The sequence below is a fragment of the Rhopalosiphum maidis genome, chromosome 1, assembly GCF_003676215.2.
Source record: "Rhopalosiphum maidis isolate BTI-1 chromosome 1, ASM367621v3, whole genome shotgun sequence".
NCBI classification, from domain to species: Eukaryota; Metazoa; Arthropoda; class Insecta; order Hemiptera; family Aphididae; genus Rhopalosiphum; species Rhopalosiphum maidis.
Genome location: NC_040877.1, coordinates 78631182 through 78651230, shown reverse-complemented (window position 1 = coordinate 78651230; position 20049 = coordinate 78631182). Strand labels below are relative to the sequence as shown.

General features: G+C 26.3%; 1 protein-coding gene across 3 annotated transcripts; it reads left to right on the top strand.

Moving 5' to 3' along the window:
* Positions 1-495: 495 nt before the first annotated feature.
* Positions 496-19941, top strand: LOC113555913 (beta-TrCP). 3 transcript variants are annotated; one of them, XM_026960531.2, is made up of 11 exons: positions 496-1190; positions 15925-16168; positions 16229-16415; positions 16478-16571; positions 17387-17557; positions 17630-17821; positions 17893-18155; positions 18241-18351; positions 19204-19282; positions 19365-19557; positions 19623-19941. In XM_026960531.2, exons 1-11 carry the CDS (start codon positions 1122-1124, stop codon positions 19631-19633), a joined length of 1614 nt encoding a protein of 537 aa, XP_026816332.1. In that variant the 5' UTR covers positions 496-1121; the 3' UTR covers positions 19634-19941. The 3 variants fall into 3 exon arrangements, with proteins under 3 accessions (XP_026816332.1, XP_026816331.1, XP_026816333.1); XM_026960530.2 differs by having other exon boundaries at positions 19362-19557; XM_026960532.2 differs by lacking the exon at positions 496-1190 and adding an exon at positions 14080-15075 and having other exon boundaries at positions 19362-19557.
* Positions 19942-20049: the final 108 nt, after the last annotated feature.

The following is a 20049-nucleotide window of genomic DNA, read 5'->3' as shown; positions in this document are numbered from 1 at the left end:
ACATCAGTTATTGAAATTTTATATTTGTATATATAAAGATTTTTTTATAAATCGTATCGTCCAATAAATAAAATATAGCGGTAATAATGTTTGATACTAGTGATTAAATACCGTGACGGTTGGTACCATGGTATATAAATGTTATAAATGTAACTTGTGTCTGGTTAGTATTATATATTTTGTTTTCGAAAATAAAAAAGAAACGAATTTAAAAATTGAACCGTCAAGGCAATACATACAAAATTAAAAACATAGTATGTGATGGAAAGTTGAAAATAATTTTTTTATGCATATAATATGCAATATGATATGAGGACGTTACATGCGTCATGCGACTAGGAATACGAATAAACGAGTGGTGAGGTCGAGACTCAAGGCGTCAAGTCCGTATAGCTAGGGCACACGTACAACATCAGCCGTGGTGAATGCGGATAGGAATACGGGATATTATTCGCGTCCGGAGATGGCCACACTGCAATGACAACAACCCGTCAACCTAAAACCCATTCGTGTCGCGAAAAATTCTGAAAAACTCAGGACTCTCCGTCTCTCTCGTTCGCAGTGAAAATGATTTTGCCCGACTGATATTCGCCAATCGCCACCGTGTTGTTGAATGTTGATATTATAGTTATATGTACGTGTAAACCCGTGTACACTGTACTAGTGTAGTCTGTGCGCATAGAAACCGTCCCGGGTGATATAGGTACCATTAATAATATAACTCTTGTTGTCAATTTTTGTTTTTGTTTGTAATAGATTAATAATAATATTGTTTTTCGTATTTGATATATTTTTTTATAAATTTTTAACTTAATTTTATCTTCCTCTCGTTCGTTTTATTTATTACCTACCGCCGCCGCCTCACGCTATCATTTCACAGACAACACAGCCGTGTCGCGCTCCCTCGAGTCAGTGGGTGTTAGCTGTGTGTGCGCGCGTGTATCGTCCATAAATCGTGTGTTTTGCAGGTGTTTCTGTGTGTAACGCATCGGTGCGATTAATTGTTTTCGATCACATCAATCGGCGACGACGACTAAAATTAATTTCAGCGGCCACTAATCAAACACCGATGTTGTCGCAAGAATGAGCGTTGCTGTGTGTTCAATGTGGCTCCCAGTCAAATGGATAGGGACAATGTGACTGCTATGGAAACTGATAAAATAGTCGATGACGATATCGGTAGTCCTCAGGTAAACACATAAACTTATAACTCTAGTATTAACATCCAAATCACTATCCTTTTGTCATTCAATCTCCCCTTTCACTCGATAAAATACTTTCAACAGATTTCAATGGTCTAGTGGTCACTTGGTATTATAGATACTTAATTTTATTAAAAATTGTATTGACCGATGATTAAAAATTGTCTATATTATAATGATCTACTATTACCTATCTTTAGATATATATTTTATTAGGTACCTACCTATTTTGTTTCATATTCAAAAATAGTTCTGGTTATAAGTTTTAACACATACTACTGCTATACAATTGTAAATGTGTACTTTAGAGTCATATAAATAATTTTAATTCATAATGTAATATCTTTAAAAATTTTGAGTGTCTATAACTAATTTAAAAACAAAAAATTTATGGTGTTCATTCGCTGAAGACAATATTACCTAAAATACTTAAGCTCTTATTGTTGTTTATTATTTGTTGATATTAACAAAATACATAAGTAGCTGAATGTTATGTTTAACAGTATAAATATATAATGTTTTAAAGTTGGTAGGCTTTATAGTTTCTCGTCTACTATGTATCAATATTTTATTATAGTTTATGAGTATCAAGTGCGTAACTATGATTTTTTAAAGGAGGATGTTTTAATTTAATATTTAAATACATTTTAGAGGGGCTACTCACGCATCCATCATTGAATCATATAGTCACATTATTTATGACCTATTAAATACATTTAACTTTTGAATATTTCTTTTATCAAAATATATGAAAAATATAATTCATCCTAACCTAACCTGAAGCATTTTTAGCATATGACATATTTTTAGACTATATATTTATATCTTTGAGGCTAATGTGCCTGATAAGTATATTGGGAATACACTTAATTAATACCTAATAAATAAAGGATTGGAAATACTGTTACTTGCATAGATTTTTTTATTATGTAGGAAGGTAATACTACTTATAAATAACTATTTAATATCTATCATTAATTAGAAGGTTCTTGAGTAATTTTCTTTCAACAAGCAAATGAATGCATAAATTATATACCTACTTAACCTAACTAAAAAATAGTTATATTTTCCCTCTCTTATAAAAATTATTTTTATTTATTTTATGTATACAAGTGTATTATAGTTATTATATAATATAGGTACCTAGTTAACTACTTAAATCAAGTATGATATTAATTTTTTTATTGAAAAATATGTTTATGGCTAGTGAGTCCTATAATTAAAGAAATATTTTTTATAGAAATCGTTCAATAATTTACAATTGTTGTCTACTAAGTTTAAAAAAAGGATAAATGTATCTACTTATATCTATCATTATTCATTATTTATCATCATTAAGGGCCTACATATGCATAAAAATTGCAATAGAAATTGCTTAGTGTTAATAATTATAAATAATATAGGTATTTACATTCGTGTAGTTATAGTGTGTATTATTACATATTATATTATTATATATTTGTTTTGACTAGATTTGATAATATAAAAAATAATTTGTATTTTTAAGTAGGTAGATGAATAAGGAGTTATTTTTAATATTATTGAAAGCTTTTACATAAATGTATTCAAGCTATTTAGTAAATTATTCTCTTTTAAATATTATGTTGGTATAAGTATAATTATAGTTTATAATTACAATTACTACTAATAAAAAATTACTGTATTCCAGGAATTCAAAATTTCAAAAATAAATTAATTTACGTAGTACCAATATAGTCAAGCTAATACTATTTATATATTCAGTTAATATTTTAAATAGGTATAATTCTATAAAATACAATATATTTATTACTACACCTCATTTGAGGAATATTTAATAATTTATTTCTTCTTTTATTTTGAGATACTATGCTTGTTAATAATAAGTTTGCTCTAGACCTAAAATATTAATAGATCTATCAGCAGATTAGGAACTGTATTTTTGGGATGTATATAAGGACAAATCTAAAAGTCAGATTTCCTAATAACCTTATTTTTGTTTAAAAAAATGTTATGCTATAATGCTTTTTTAGAAAAAAAACACTATTGTTTTTATGTTATTCATAAAAATAAAAATTATGTTAAGTATTTCATTATACCCTATACATATTTCATATACTATAATAATTATACATAGCAAAAATTTATGAATTTGATATACTACTGAAACATAATAGTTGCGAATATAATGCCTAATATTACGATAGTTTTAAGAGACTATCTCTATTTGCACAATATGATAGTTACTGTCGTAATTTCATGTATGTAGATAAAGCATACTGTACTTATACCTACATTTTATAATCTATTATTATAGGTCATTTTTATATATATTTTTTTTTTATCTACTTAAAACATTGGCAGAAATAGGCTTTTTGGTTTATTAAATCAAACTCAGTATTTTTAATTACCTACCTTGTAATATTTATCTACTATATTACTTGTACTGCATAGACTAAAAATTATATTAATTAATTGTTAAATTTTGAACAATATTCAATAAAGTAAAAAGCCATCTAGCAATATCTCAGTCAAAAAAGTGATTAGATACAAATTGATGGAATATTAATTTACATTTATAATTTATTTTACATATCTGTAATCTACAAAACTTTAATAATACCTTCAGTAGTTCAGTGTTCAGTTATCATTCATCGCTAATATAATATTCTTCTATGCGTATATTGATGAACACTGTTTTACTCTGAATAATTTGTATTCTTATAATATTATAAATCCATAAATTTGATTCTATTATGAGTAAAAAAAAAAAAATCAATGAAAGTGAAAAGTACAAAGCTCTTTTGCTTTCATAATAAATAGTTATCCATGATAAATTGTACATTATATTTAAGTTTTTCCTAATGTACAAAGTGTACACAATATAATTGTCATATTTGTATGATATGGTGCTCACCAAATTTTATTGTTGTATTAAAACTAACCATATAGACACCAAAGAAAAATCAGCTAACAAAAAGGTAACAGAAGCATTCTAATGTGGTTTGCTATAATACTGATCTAGGAAATAAAGCTTATATAATTTCCTAAACTTTCATTAAATCGTGTTAAACTGATATTGTTGTATTCAATATAAAGTCGGCCAAATAAATAAATAATATTCCTCTTATCAATCATACAGTTTGTCATAGAATTAACAATATATGAACTTAGACATAAACTGAATTAATGTCTCTAATCTTACAGTAATAGTTTTTGTTATCTAATATCTATGAATTTACTGATAAAACTAGATTAGCTAAACAATGGTGATATTGCTTGTACTTTTTGATATTTATTTCAAACTTTTAATGTAGGTAGAAGAAGTCTAATTTTACAAAATATACCATAAACTTGTATGATACCTATTTTAAGTGAAATACTTTTGTCATTAAAATAAAAAAAAAGTTCTAACTAGTGAAGCTATAAAATATATTCAGAAACTAGTTAGGTTAAAAACTCATTTTTAATAAATGATTATCAGAATACTTCTTCATAATAATTAATAGAAAATTAAACATTTATCAAAACATTCAAAACCATATAAATATAGAATTAATTGATTCATTATTAGAATCAATGTTTGACAAAATATAATTTTTCAACAACAGGTCTGCATGAAACTAAATACATCAATAAATACAAAAAATTACGTTAAAATAAATTCTGAAGTAGGTGTTAGCAATCAACTTATCCATCAAGCCAAATTTGAAAACACTGATAAAAAAAAGATTGTGTATAACCAATCACATATTGTAAGTTGAGCCATTAAGAAGTATGACAGAAATTTTAATTTGGAGTAGTCAAAACAAGGTTCATCAGAATTCGATTAAGTAATTTAATGCTTATTTTTCTTTTAAAACTTGTACATAGATAACTAGTAAATACTATATATTATAGTAATAAATATACTCGTTTAGACTATCTTGTAAAGAATATTTTTATAAAGTTTCTAGTATGTATTTTGAATACTTTCATTTTTTTCCTCTCAACAGAACTAGATTTTTTAGTATATTCGTACCATACAATAATTGTAGAGAGCATTTTATACTATATCATTAGTTGTAACTGTAAATTGCTCATTTTTTTTTTCAAAATATTTAAATTGTCAGTTGAGTATAAGCCTCATAAAAAAATTCACCTATATTATTATATAAACCTATTATATATGTTGAATATTCTCTTTTTATTTAATTTAATAAAATTGAAATTAGAAAAAATATGAACTATAATAAACTAGGTAGTAGTTTTTAAAAATTAGTGTTTAATTTTAAATACATATACTTTAAAAAATATTTTGCTCAAGTTAAAAAATATTTAAATACTATTACTCATGTACTTTACAATACGGTCTATAGCCAGTTTTATTTAGCTTTATTTAATAACTTAATGTAATTTGGTCATTGACAAACAACTAAAGAAAATTTACTTTTGTTTTAATTTATGCAAACCTTAAATTGTTTTACAAAAAAAAAGGATAATGACCACATGGAATAAATAATTTATACCCAAATAATGATGACCCATTACACATTACTTTTTAATGCAAATGTTATAATCATCATATTTTCCAAATTAATAGATTCCATTATGACACATTTCAAAACATTATATTTTTTCTATTATTATTTTTAGTGGTTTTTAATAAATGTTAGAAATCTATTCTTTTAAATTTGAACTACTAAAATCATAGTCAACTATTAACATTCTCATGAAAACTTGTTAAATAATTCTAATCAAAAGTAACAAAAAATTGATAAACATATTAGTTGCATCTCAAAATGCTAGGATCACTAATTAAGTTAAAACCTCGCACCATAAAAAAATGTATTCAATTATTTTAAATTTCTTTAAGAACAACTCATGTGGACTCTATTACATTTACATGCTTTTTGACAAAATCTAAATAATCTGAATATTTTGAATAATTACAAAATAACAAAAATCAGTTCAGGATAAATTGTTATTATATTATTGAATATTCTGACAATATCATCAAAATTTAAACTTCTATCCATAGGCGCAAATAGTGTTTGAAGTTTGAGAGAGGGGCTAAGCCCCACCCTATTTGCATCTATCCTTCTCTCATAAAAAAAATATTGTAACTACCTACCTACACTAAAATTTTATTTAATTTCCAATAAATAATTTTGTGAGAAATCTTGTCTCAATTATTCAATCTTTAAATAATAAAATTAAATATTTTATGAATTTTAAATAGTAAAGTTTGTAATTTTGATGAATTTCGTAAAAACATTATATTTTTGATGTTTTTTTAAATTTTTATTAAAATATTTTATAAAGAATCTTGTATTAAATGTTCGAGCTTTTTTACTAACATAACAATATCAAACATAAATTGAAAATTTCAAATATCTTTAAATATCATAACAAGAACCAAATTATATTTTAAAAATGTTTTCTATCATGTCTAGTCACTTCTAATGTGAATATTTTATGAACATTTTAAGTCTACTATTATTTATTATTAATTACAGCAATAAAACAAATTCAGTTTTGTTGAAAACCAACTATAGGTGTGTCTATAAATTACAGTTGATTCCGCTTAATGTAGGCACGTTAGGACCAACCCTGTTTGCCCACATTAAGTGGTTGCCCATAAAAACCGAAATTGATTAAAAAAAAAAAAATTATAATATCAAAAAAAGTCAATAAAATTCCTTTCTGCATGAATTTTTATTTTTCCCAATAAAAATGTACTTACTGTAAAAAACACCAGGAAGATGGGAAAAATATTTAAAAAATATTCAAGTGAAACTACCCTTAAAAGTTGATTAAGGATTAATTTTTGGCACATAATTAGGTTATGATATATATTTGAATATTTCAATAAGTATTGATTTTTAAAGATCAATACTTATTTTTAAAATATTCTGGACAAAAAGTACTACAAGATAGATTTTTTTTACCAGAGATCGGTAGTATCATTAGTATCAAATTGTTATTGTTGTAACATAAAAAGGGTAGTTTTTCACTTTGCACAACAATAATATTTTCAGTCGTTTATTTTTCATTTAAAGTTCACAATTTTACTGCTAGGTAGATGTAACTAGCCGTATATGTAGTAATGTTGTAACTTTATTTTCAACAATAGAAATTACAAAAAACTAATTTCTGTCATTTTTGGTACAATATGCAGAAAAGGGTTTTAAGATTTAAATGGTACCTAGTGCTTTTTATTACTTTCAGTAATACAATCTCATAGATATGACGAAACCCGATTAAATTAGTCATTTTTTAATACATATGTGTATATTCTAACACTATGATAAAATAAAAATTGCCCACATAAACCGAATCGAGTGCCCATATTACGCGGCTTTTTTTAACCTTGTTAATATACATTTTTATTGGGACCAGACCATTTTGCCCACATTAAGCGGAATCCACTGTATTATTTTCCTATATATATTTTATATTTTACCTGATTATTTTGAGAAGTATTTGGATTTTTTTTTTTAAAATTCTGAAAGTATACTAACTGCATCCAATTTTCTAATAGAGACCACCTCCGAAATTTATGATCGAAGAATTTTTTCTACTTTAAAACGTACTTATAAATACTTTTTACGGTAACCGACACCACTAAAACCATAACTACTGCATTTTTAATGCATAAAATTATGATTTCCATACAGTTTAACAAAAGTTGTACTATAGCTTAAACTACTATATAAAAACAGATAATATTTTTTAAAATAACTCTTGTAAAGTTATAAACTTATGACCCATTAACAAAACGTGCTCCGTATAGCTGGTTTGCGCTGTATCTAAACACAGAGCAAAATAACCAACACTAAACCTAGATAACTTTACTCCGGTACAGGCAGACAAATAAAAATATAATATAATTGTAGAACCAATATGTTTCCTTATTATATTGTCATTTATTAATTCGATTAAATTTTTTCTTATTATTATTCCTTTTAAATCAAACGAATTAAAACAAATAATATGGGTAGGTACATCATTTTTTATCATTTTTCTTAGTTTAATATTATTATTCCTTATGCTTTGTATTTTAAAATTGTTTGTTTTGCAGCAATTTAAAATCTCTGTAAACATACAGTTTAAGAACCATTAAAGCCTTCAGCCTATAGAGCTCTGAAATCTAATCTAACCTATATTTCATATTTTCATCCAGTATTCAGTGGCGGCGCAACCGTGATTTTTGAGACAAGTGTCCCAGACAAAAATTTGATGGGTGGATGGTTGAAAAATGTAAAAGCTGGCAGGTTTCTTTCAATGGTTCTGGATATATTATACCTGATAATTGATAATTATAGTTCATAGATTTAGAAATATTATTTCACATTAATATTAACACATCGACGTGTCTCACAACTTAAAATTGTTTGCGACGCCATTGATGATATTGATAAAGGCTTAACCTGTTTAATAAACGCAATATTTTTATATTTAAACTGTCTGACGAACTGGTTTATTTTATATTCTTCATACGATGACGGAAAGGATTTTCATATTATTTACTTACAGTTTTTGAAAAATTTTCTTATAAAAAATACATATTTATATTATATTAATATTGTTCTATTTACCTTAAACAGAATAACACAAGATATAATAATAAAATGCAAGCTTAATAATTTATATGAACACAAATATTAAATATTTTACTGTTTTTTAATTATATATATTTTTTATTTTTTCAGTCAAAATAAAATTTTGCAATTTTGTTTACAAAAATTAATTTGTTCAAAATAACTAAGTTTCTCAATGCTTGTCGTATAATAATTTTTAGAATCTAAGCGAAATTAACTATCCGTTTCCGCTTAGAATCGTTTTTCGTTTACAATAATATAATATCATATAATTCAAATTTAACATATAATAACCCACTCAACACCCAATATACAACAGATTTTCTACCTTTTTTTAATCGCCTGTATCTCGACCAAAATATGTCATACGTAGTATCTATAATAATACACTAAATAATAATAATAAGTAATATAATACACGTGAAATTTAACAAGTATTTTAATTTAATTTAAGATATGTCATTACAATAACTTTGTAATTTGAGCAGTAGTTTGCTTATAATTGAAATTATTATAAAATCAATGGTAAAACGTTTGTTTTTTAGTGATAATATTTGAGCCTTGAGTGACATTTTGATTTTCATCCGACTCTAATTTGGTTTATAACGCCAGTTGGTGTATTACAATCCTGTATTCACGAAGAAAAACAAATCTTTTTGTCTCAGCGTATTTTACCTCTACTAGTCATCTCTTATAACCGCTAGAGACCGTTGACCCCTAATTATCCGAACCGGGACGACTCGGATGAATAGAATCTTCGTTTTGCTCTAGATTTTTTGTATGACAATATAAAATTATATTTCTTTCTTTCGTTATTATTACTCATTTATTGGTAGATATGGTGTAGGTATAGTTACTACTTAAATTAAATATTTTTTTGTTTTAAAAACATGTCTTAATATATAATAATAAAAATAATAATGAGTTGTAAGTTATTCGAATCATTGTTAAATGACTATTTAACAAAGTTTAAATATTAATATAAACAGGTTAAATTATCTAAATTACACTGAATAATATATTATGTACCATCTCTTTTAATCTTCTTTTTAAATTATGTCCAATAGGTGGATTTATTTATATATACAAGTATATTGTGTGAAATAATAATATGTTAACTATTGGTATATCCAATGTGGGATTTTAGATCTATCTAACAGGGGTGGATTCAGGAGGGATGATCGGGGCGATTCCCCCCCCCGTTCCCGTCTCAGTCTTAAGTTTTTATCGTAATTACTTAATAGTTCATTATTCGTATTTCATAAAACAATTAACATAATAATTAAAGTCCTAAATCTTATAATTTAAAACTTCAAGTATAACTATTATTAAACCTTTTATTAAAAAAATATGTTAAGAAATCAGATTAAATCAATTGTTTCTAACTTAAATGAAGTTTTATGCAATTATCGGTATTTTTGCTATAAGTCCTAATGTGAATTGTAATTCTTCTAAAATTTCTTAAAATACTTATAGAATTACTTATTTATTATTATTTGATAGAATAAAATAATGAAAGATCATTCAATTTCATAACATAACAAGATCCTACGTGGACAAATTTTACGTATATTGTACATTTGTACGTAAATGTTACGCAAACAATTGTGGCTTGTAGACTGTAGTTGTACTACATACATTATTATATACAAATACAAATATTTATTACAGAATTAGTTGTTGATTAATATAACTCATAGTAATTTCAAAGTATCGAATTTATTATTTGATTTTTAAAAATCTAAATTTTTTCTAAAATAAATATTTCAATCATATTAAATGGTAGATATTAAGTATTTTCTTTTACGCAGAATATTTAATTAATTAATATCGATATTATAAATATATGGTACAAAATTAGAGGCACCTAAATAATTGTATTTTTTGTGACCTGCCCTCTTAATCCAGACTTGATCAGTACATAATTTATATAAGTAGGTATTTCGTAGTCTTGATTAATTTGAATTATTCGAAGAGATTTCATAATTACGTCAATTTTATATTGTTTAACATTTTAATTATTGTTAGAGAAAGTGTTTCGGTTATACAATAACCATTCATTAGAAAATGTAATTCCATCATTACAACACAGTATTTTATAATTATTTTTTACTCTTTAGTGTGAATTTCAATACCAACATTTTTCGTAGCACCTATTAAATGATATAATAGTATATTTTTCTTGTATACAACTTAATTTTGAGAATTTAGTAAATAATAGGTATATAAATTTAATAGATATTTATTGAAAATTATAACTCCGTCATTTAAAGTCGTTATTTCAAAAAAAAACATATTTATCACCAATATATTATTATATTATTTAATGGTATCAATGCTTTTTTTTACAAATAAATATTATATAATAATTATAATAAATTCAACGATGTATTGGTAAAAAAATTCTAAAATAAATGTAGGTACCAAAAAACTTGTTGTTATTATTATTAATAATAATATTTGAATATTTGTATACAACTATAATATTAGCCCTAGTCCGACTATATTTACTATATCAAGGTGCTGATATTTAAAAAATCATTCTTTTTACAGTGTCATTAATTATAATTGATAATTAAAATTACATGTTATTGTTTAATCTACTGTTTATTTTTATACAGACATACAATAATAACTTCAGTAATTTACTGGGGTTATTATTGGTATAATAAAATATTGATACATATTTTTTTTTTTTTTTTTTAAACACCATTAGATTTATTATCAAATTTAAAATTGTAATTTCAGTTTGTTAATTAAAAAATAGTTACATAAAAAATACCCTGTATAAAAACGGTGACTAAATTATAAATAACTGACAGGTTCATGAGAAATAGACATAGCCTTTATTTTATATACTTCGTGTTGTAGATGAATCATCATTACTGCGACGTACATATTATTAAGGCCTTTATAAAAATCATATATTTTTACACCATAATAATATTATGATCAACCCAAGATTTTAAAGAATTTTTGTATTTTATTATATTTAAATTGTTCTGGCCGTAATTAGATGTATTTTTAATAGTTTATAATTTTTACTTTGTCGACATACAAATATATTTATTATTTATCTTATAATACCTAATTTTAAAAATTATAATATATATATTATACCTAATACTTGCCTATTAAATTAAATAAAAATAATCATTTTGAAATTTTGAAATTTCGTAAAATTTTTGAGCATAGTAATCAAATGTTCAATTTCTGATAAATTTAAGGAATTTAAATATTGTCAATCGAAGTCTATTTTTGCATTAATTGTCACTTATTATTTTATAATAAAAAATTGAAATATTAGTAAAAAAAACTATAATATAACATTATAGATAGATTCTAGAATTTCAATAATGTAATTTTTTTCATTTATTAAAATTAATAATAAATGTACACATTATGATGATAATTTTTTAAGATTCTAGACTAGTTGGCATTTATAAATTGGTGATCAATAAGTAACATATTTTAAGCTAAATAAAGTGTGAAGTCTTCAATATAAAAACTTTTTTTTACGCCTATGTTTTAACTGAAATATTTGAATTATTATTGGTCAAAAACTAATTAAGATTTGTATAACAGAGCTTACTCAAAATTGTTTCCACGAATTATTTACCGTACGAGCTTGACTACGAACATGTTAGGAAGTAAATAAAAGAAGAATATTTTGTGATACCACAAAAATTTAAATTTTTAAAAGATTATAAAAAAAGATAGATAATAAAATATTATTTTTACTACATATTTAAAAAAAACCAATAGGTACCTACTTATATAGCTTATAATATACACCATCGACGAATTTTCGTATTCGCAAGCCTATTAAAAGGAAGGTAAGAAAATATTCAAGCATAAGCGTCATACCTCTAAAATTGAAGTAATATTTTTAGTAGCATATTTATTTATACTAATATTTTTGAAACTTAATCAATGTCACATAAAAATATTTACTATATTAGATAAAGATTGCGTTAATGTGAGTGAAGAGATTTTTTTTCGAATCGCCTACAAAACTTATAATAAAAGTGAACTACAGAAGAATCGATTAAAATTTAAAATTAAGACAAATTGGTATATCAACGAATGATAATGTACGATTTAATTTTTAATTTTTGTATGCTAACGATTGATGATAATATTAACCTTAGCTCTAATTAAAATAATTATACTAAATTGAAACATTAATTTTATCAAAGAGTTGTAAATCTAACTGTTAATCTATTGAAATCAGTATTATAATGCAAAAAGCATGAGTAGATAAACTAATTTGAATAATTGTTAACCTATTATTAGTATTTAACATTGTAAGACAATGCGAAATCATTAGGAAGTCGACAATACAAACATATAAATGATAATACGATACAAAAAATCACTGAATGTTAGACGAACATTTTGTACTTTTGTTTGAAGTTAACGAGGTCAAAACCAGATAGTTTTTTGGACAAAACTATCGTTTCGAATATTCGACGGGTTCTAATCATATATTGTATAAATAATACATCGAATAACCTTAGAAATCAACTCGCGGAAATGCTAAGACTGTGAACAACCGGATGTATGTTCTTACATACATTTGGGTCCCGGGAACCTTATACGTAGAAGCTGCTGTGGGCGTTATAATATTTAATTCGTATGTGTATTTTATGTAATATCGTAATAATTATAATCGAAAGAAATAGTGTGGTGGTGGAAGCCTGCTGAGCCTGCTGAGGGTATAGGAAACGCGTGTCGTCCGTGCCGCCGCCAACAACGACGAGAAGGTCAAACAGTTGAGTCAACCGACCGACGGACGGATGAACCGCGACTCGATTCGATTTGTCGGGTAAAAAAAGATACCACGGCGAACGTCATCGTATCGACGGTGGTGGCCAAGAAGAGGAACTGAAATGCGAAAAGAAACTAATAGTAAATACGTTTTATAGTAATAACCGACCGTCGTAAGCGATAATAATAATATAAATATGGTCGGTGGTTGGAGGGGCAAGCTGTTTCGTGTTGTCTCGAGAATCCGTACCGGTGCGCGCGGCCCTCGGTACATCAGTACTCCGCAAGCAGAGCTCGTTCGCGAGACGAAAGCCACACGGGAGACGGGGGAAACTGAACTGGTCTGGCCACTACAACAATACCGCTTTTTATATATAATAATAATTATTATTATTATTACGTCCGACTATAGCGAGTTCTCGTCTACCGCAGCCGCCGCCGCAGCCGCTGCCATCGCCGCTTGTGCGTGTATAGTGTATTGTCCTCGTACTCGCAACCGGCCACGCACCGCTCGTTACATATTATTATTATTGAAAACGTTCCGCCGGCCGCGAACGACGACGTCTTCGAGTTCGACTCTTCATATCGCGTGTGCGCGTCTCGTGTACGCGGTCGTGCTTTCCCGTTCCGTCCTCGCGTGGTCGTTTTGTCGCTGTATATTTATGTTAAATTTAGCTATATAACGTGTGTGAACGCCGCCCCTTGACTCGACTTGTAACGCGAAAAACACTCATCCTTTACGTGCCTTTCGCGTTTTTCGTACCTATCTAATTTTTTTTTACCGTAAAATCCGTATCCAACGCACGTCATTTTAGAATTTTCCGTACCCAGAAAAATGTAACATTTGATCAATTCATTTTTCTTTTTGAAATTCTGTTATTTGTCGTCGTGGTCTGATCGGTGGACCTTGTGTCCCCATAACTCTCATGTGCGAGATAACAAAACTGTTAAATAATATTAATTTTTAAATTATTATATTGTGCGTGTCCCTCAAGTAAATAATGGAACATTTCTTGTTTGCTCTCCAATGTTGTATGTTTATCGAAATTCGTGTTAAATTAAGAAAATAAAAAACTTCCCCTACTCTCAAACGTACCTATTGATATTTTTCGATGAAATATATTTACGCCTTATTTATGGATAATCAAATTACTCATCTAACTATATATAATACTAAATATTAAATAAAGTAAACTTTCTAGTATTAGAAAATAAATACAGATCTCTCTCTTTCAAAAAAAAAGTGGCTCGAAAGAAAAGCGATTTATTTGTATTTAATCGCTATCCACTGTGCAGGAAAAGCGTAAAAATCTAAATTTCACATCGCGTAAGGTCGAACGTCACGATCACCGTGACAATGAGCCAGTGATAAAGTAAAAGCGTTTCAAATCACATTTTCCTATACCGCTGTGCAGTGTATTTCAAAATTATAAATAAATTGTATACTAAACGATTACGAGTGTTTTTCTTTCAAACCATCATTTAGATATATAATATAATAACAGAGTATTTCTCGTGTCAAAATGGTTCTAGTTGAACAAGTATGTAATTCTTTTTCTATTACATTTATAAAAATACCATTTGTTTTTATTATAATATTTGCACACAAATTATTTTTTAATTAGCTATTTTGTGTACTGTGCATAATTCAATGCACAGTTGACTTAATTATTACTTTTTTTATGGATTTTGTACTACTTTAAAAATTAATTTACATTGTTTTGATAACAATTATTTATTATTTAAACGATACATTAATACTATAGATTTTGAAAATCTCACACAATTATGATATAAATTAAAATTTAAGTTTATATTATGAATTTTTTAATCATAATATCTTACTATATTATTATTATTTTTTGTTAATTATTAACGTTATAACTCCTACTCATATGACAGCCATTGGCTATTATGAGTATACTAATATTGTTATATCTGCTAATTATCTCATTACCTACTGTTATAGGTAAAATAAATTATTATTATGATTGATAATATGTATTATATTATACAGGTTTTTGCAAGGATTTACTAATTTTAAGTGGTAAGATAATGTAAATTTCATCATCACACAAATTTAAATTAATAGATCTTTGATAACACAATGTTAATTTGTAAATATACAGTGTAAAAGTTATTTCTATGTACTATGATTTTTAAAATTTTCTAAATAAAAAAACCATTAATCATAATAATATTAACTAATTTCTAATGTTTTATATACTTTAAAAACTTTAATGAACATTCTCTCCTAAGATCAACTAATGAATCTGTTTAACTCCTTTTAAAAACATGTATTTAATTCCATTCATGTACTATATTTATATATTTATATATTATAATATCAACAAACATAAAAAGGTTTTATCATATTGTTATTTTTTCAGTATCCACCAATGACGATCTTATACGACCCAACAATTAGAAAAGATTCCGCAACCAATGGTGTTACATCTCCACAATTTGCCACCGAACAAGAGTTGTGTCTTATGTACTTTGATAAATGGAGCGAACAGCACCAAATCGACTTTGTCGAACACCTATTGGCACGCATGTGTCACTACCAACATGGACACATCGACACATATCTAAAACCTATGTTACAAAGAGACTTCATATCACTCTTACCCAGTAAGTATTTGATTTAACTATGTAAGACATCTTTATATAAAAATTGTATTTATGTTATAGAAAAAGGCCTAGATCATGTGGCTGAAAATATTTTATCTTACCTCGATGCCGAATCTTTATATGCTGCAGAATTGGTATGTAAAGAATGGTATAGGGTAATTTCAGAAGGTATGCTTTGGAAAAAGCTAATTGAACGAAAAGTACGTACAGATTCATTATGGCGAGGACTTGCTGAACGAAGAGGGTGGTAAGCTGTAATATTATGCAATACATTAGATAAATATTTATTCTCTTTTTTATACATTTTAGGATTCAGTATTTATTCAAACCAAAACCAGGTGAACACCACCCAGATCACTTCTCCTACAGGGCTCTGTTTCCTAAAATTATACAAGACATAGAAGTATGTGATATTTATTTTAATGATAATGCTTTATTAAAATATTGTAATTAACAAACTGTCTTATTAAAATTGAATACTTAAATAAAATTATAATTTATGAGCTTAAAATAAATATTAAATTTTACACGAATACTTGGAGTATATTTAAATTACAATTGCTAATGCATTGTTTAAATTCAATATTTATATTTACTTTTTTACAATACAATACCAATTTCTTTTATTTTATTTATTTTTATACTTTTTTTTACTAAAAAACAAGAATATATACAATCTGTATTTATGCAACAAGTAATAAAGAAATTGATTACAAGACTGGACGACTTCTTGATTGAAGGGGGTGTCCAATAATATTACTTACCATTCTAGACTTTTTTTGAAAATCTTATATAATAATAATCCCTAAAATATCATAGATCTTAATTAAATTAAGATAAATCAGATACCAGATCACTTACTGATATTATTTAAAAACATTATAGTTATAATTAACTATTTTTAACAAATTCTCACGTATGAAATTATCTGAATATTTTAATAGCACAATCACTATTATTTGATGTTTTTCTTTTTTTGTCATTTTTCTATAAATACTTCATGCATTAAAAAATGTTTAGTGCTTCTAACTTTTCTTTATAATTATAATTCATACATCTAATAATAATAATAAAAAAAAAATAAAACAAACAGTACACTTAATTTATACTTAGTTTGTGTTAGTTCATAATTTATCTAAAATATATTGCTTTTATCTTTACTTTACATTAAGAATCAATGTAATTATTATAACTAAAGTAATATTATTATTTTTTCAGAGTATAGAATCAAATTGGCGAACTGGCCATTTTCTATTACAAAGGATAAATTGCCGTTCTGAAAACTCCAAAGGTGTATATTGTTTACAGTATGATGACAATAAAATTGTCTCGGGTTTACGTGATAATACCATAAAAATATGGGATAGAAATACATTAGAATGTGTTAAGGTAATGAATACAAATTTTATTCTTTTAAAATATTGAATTATGTAACCTTCAACAAATCAACATTTTGTTTAGGTATTAACTGGCCACACCGGGTCAGTTTTATGTTTGCAATATGACGACAAAGTGATTGTGAGTGGTTCTAGCGATAGTACAGTTCGTGTATGGAATGTTGCTACAGGTGAAATGGTCAATACTCTAATACACCACTGTGAAGCAGTCTTACATTTAAGGTTTAGCAACAATATGATGGTCACTTGTTCAAAAGTAATTTCTACATTATTATTATTATAATATTATAAGTAAGTGTCTAACATGCTTACTATTTTCTGTTGAAGGATCGATCAATAGCTGTTTGGGATATGGTGTCAACTAGTGAAATGACTTTGCGTCGTGTCTTAGTTGGTCATAGAGCTGCAGTAAATGTTGTTGATTTTGATGATAAATACATTGTATCAGCTTCTGGAGACCGTACTATTAAAGTATGGAATACATCAAGCTGTGAGTTTGTGCGTACTCTTAATGGTCACAAACGTGGTATTGCCTGCCTTCAATATAGAGATCGATTAGTAGTTAGTGGCAGTTCTGATAATACCATCAGGTACTAATCAATTATATTAATTAATCTGATTCACTCACTGCTATGAAATATTATTTTTGTAATTTCGTCCTTTAATTTTTATAAGGTTATGGGATATTGAATATGGTGCTTGTTTGAGAGTACTTGAAGGCCATGAAGAACTAGTACGATGCATTAGATTCGATAGTAAAAGAATTGTCAGTGGCGCATATGATGGGTAAGAACTTAATTAAAATAATATTCACGTATCTTATTTAATAGATTGTACATATTTTAATACTTTTATTAAAATTTCTTTAGTTTATACTTTCTTTTTAGAATATATTTCTGATTTATTTTTTATGATAATCATTAATATTTAACTAAATGTGCTGGTATGTACTTTGTACACCAAACTTTCCATTTCTTAATCTATTCTGGTTCATAATTTTTTTCTGTTATTCTTCTAATTTATCTTTTCCTTATCAGTCTAAACAAACTGTATGCAATTATTTTTGTATATGAACAAAATATACTAAGTTGTATAATACAGTAGAACCTTAATTACCTGGGTCTTTACTATCCGTGTTCGCAATTAACTGTGCTTCCTAATATGTGTATGTACTAAAAGTAAAGAAATAGGCATGTTGCATGTAAGTAATATATAATATTATTTTGTACATAGGTTAAGAACAATAAATAATTAAATCATGTGTAAAAAAATTATTATAAATTATTTATTTATATTAAAACCGGATTAAAAATAAAAAAAAGATTAATTATTTCATATTTTAAGCCCCGATATAACTTTATAACAAGACAGTATATATATATATACAATATACATAGCATTGATAAATAAATAAAAAGTCTATTAGCTATGTTTTTTTATCCGTGTGACCCTTCCCCACATTACCACCCCGGATACTCAAGGTTCTACTGTACTTTTATCAATTATATGTATAATACCACATTTATTTTTGTGTAAACCAAATTGGTGTTTAAAATACACCATGTGTGTAATTATTAAAAAACAAATAGTGCATGTAATTAAGTGTAAAGATAATTATTTATTAATGTATATTTCTAGGAAAATCAAAGTATGGAATTTAGTAGCAGCTTTAGACCCCAGAGCTCCTGCATCTACATTATGTCTACGTACACTTATGGTAAGCGTTTTGCACTACGTTCACTTTTATGATTTGTTGTTTTTTCGTGATTGAGAGAGGAGGAATTTTTGTCCGGCAGGAGCACTCGGGACGAGTGTTTCGACTCCAGTTTGACGAGTTCCAAATAGTCAGCTCTTCACATGATGATACAATACTTATTTGGGACTTCCTCAACTATAATGATACAAATAATTCAGCAGCGGGTACATCAAATAATGTCTTGCACGGTAGTTCTAATGCACATGCAAATGACACCCTTCCTCCTTTACCACCTGGTATGTCAAGTAATTTTAATGTTAAGTGTCGTTGATATTATTTATATGTTTATTACTTTTTTCAGGTTTTGAGTAACCCAATATGCTAGTCATTTGTAATTGACTGGATCAGGTTCGTGTATAATAATATACAGAACTCGTCTTAAAATATCACTAAAAGATGGTAAAACAATATTCTATCACATCTTGTTCTCATTTTATTTATTTATATATATGTACATGTATATAATAACAGTATATATTTATGTATGTATAACATAATTAATAATTACAATAACGCCCAAAATAACTGTGCCAATGTTCAGATGTTCTCTATTACCCTAATGTATAGGTACACGTGATGTTTCTCATTTTAAATACACTATACTTATATATGCATGTATATATAATATATATATATATATTTGTGTATGTGTATATATGTATGTATATAAATATCTAAAATAAAAACAATTTTTAGAAGGGCTTAAATGCTTTAAAATATTTAATTAA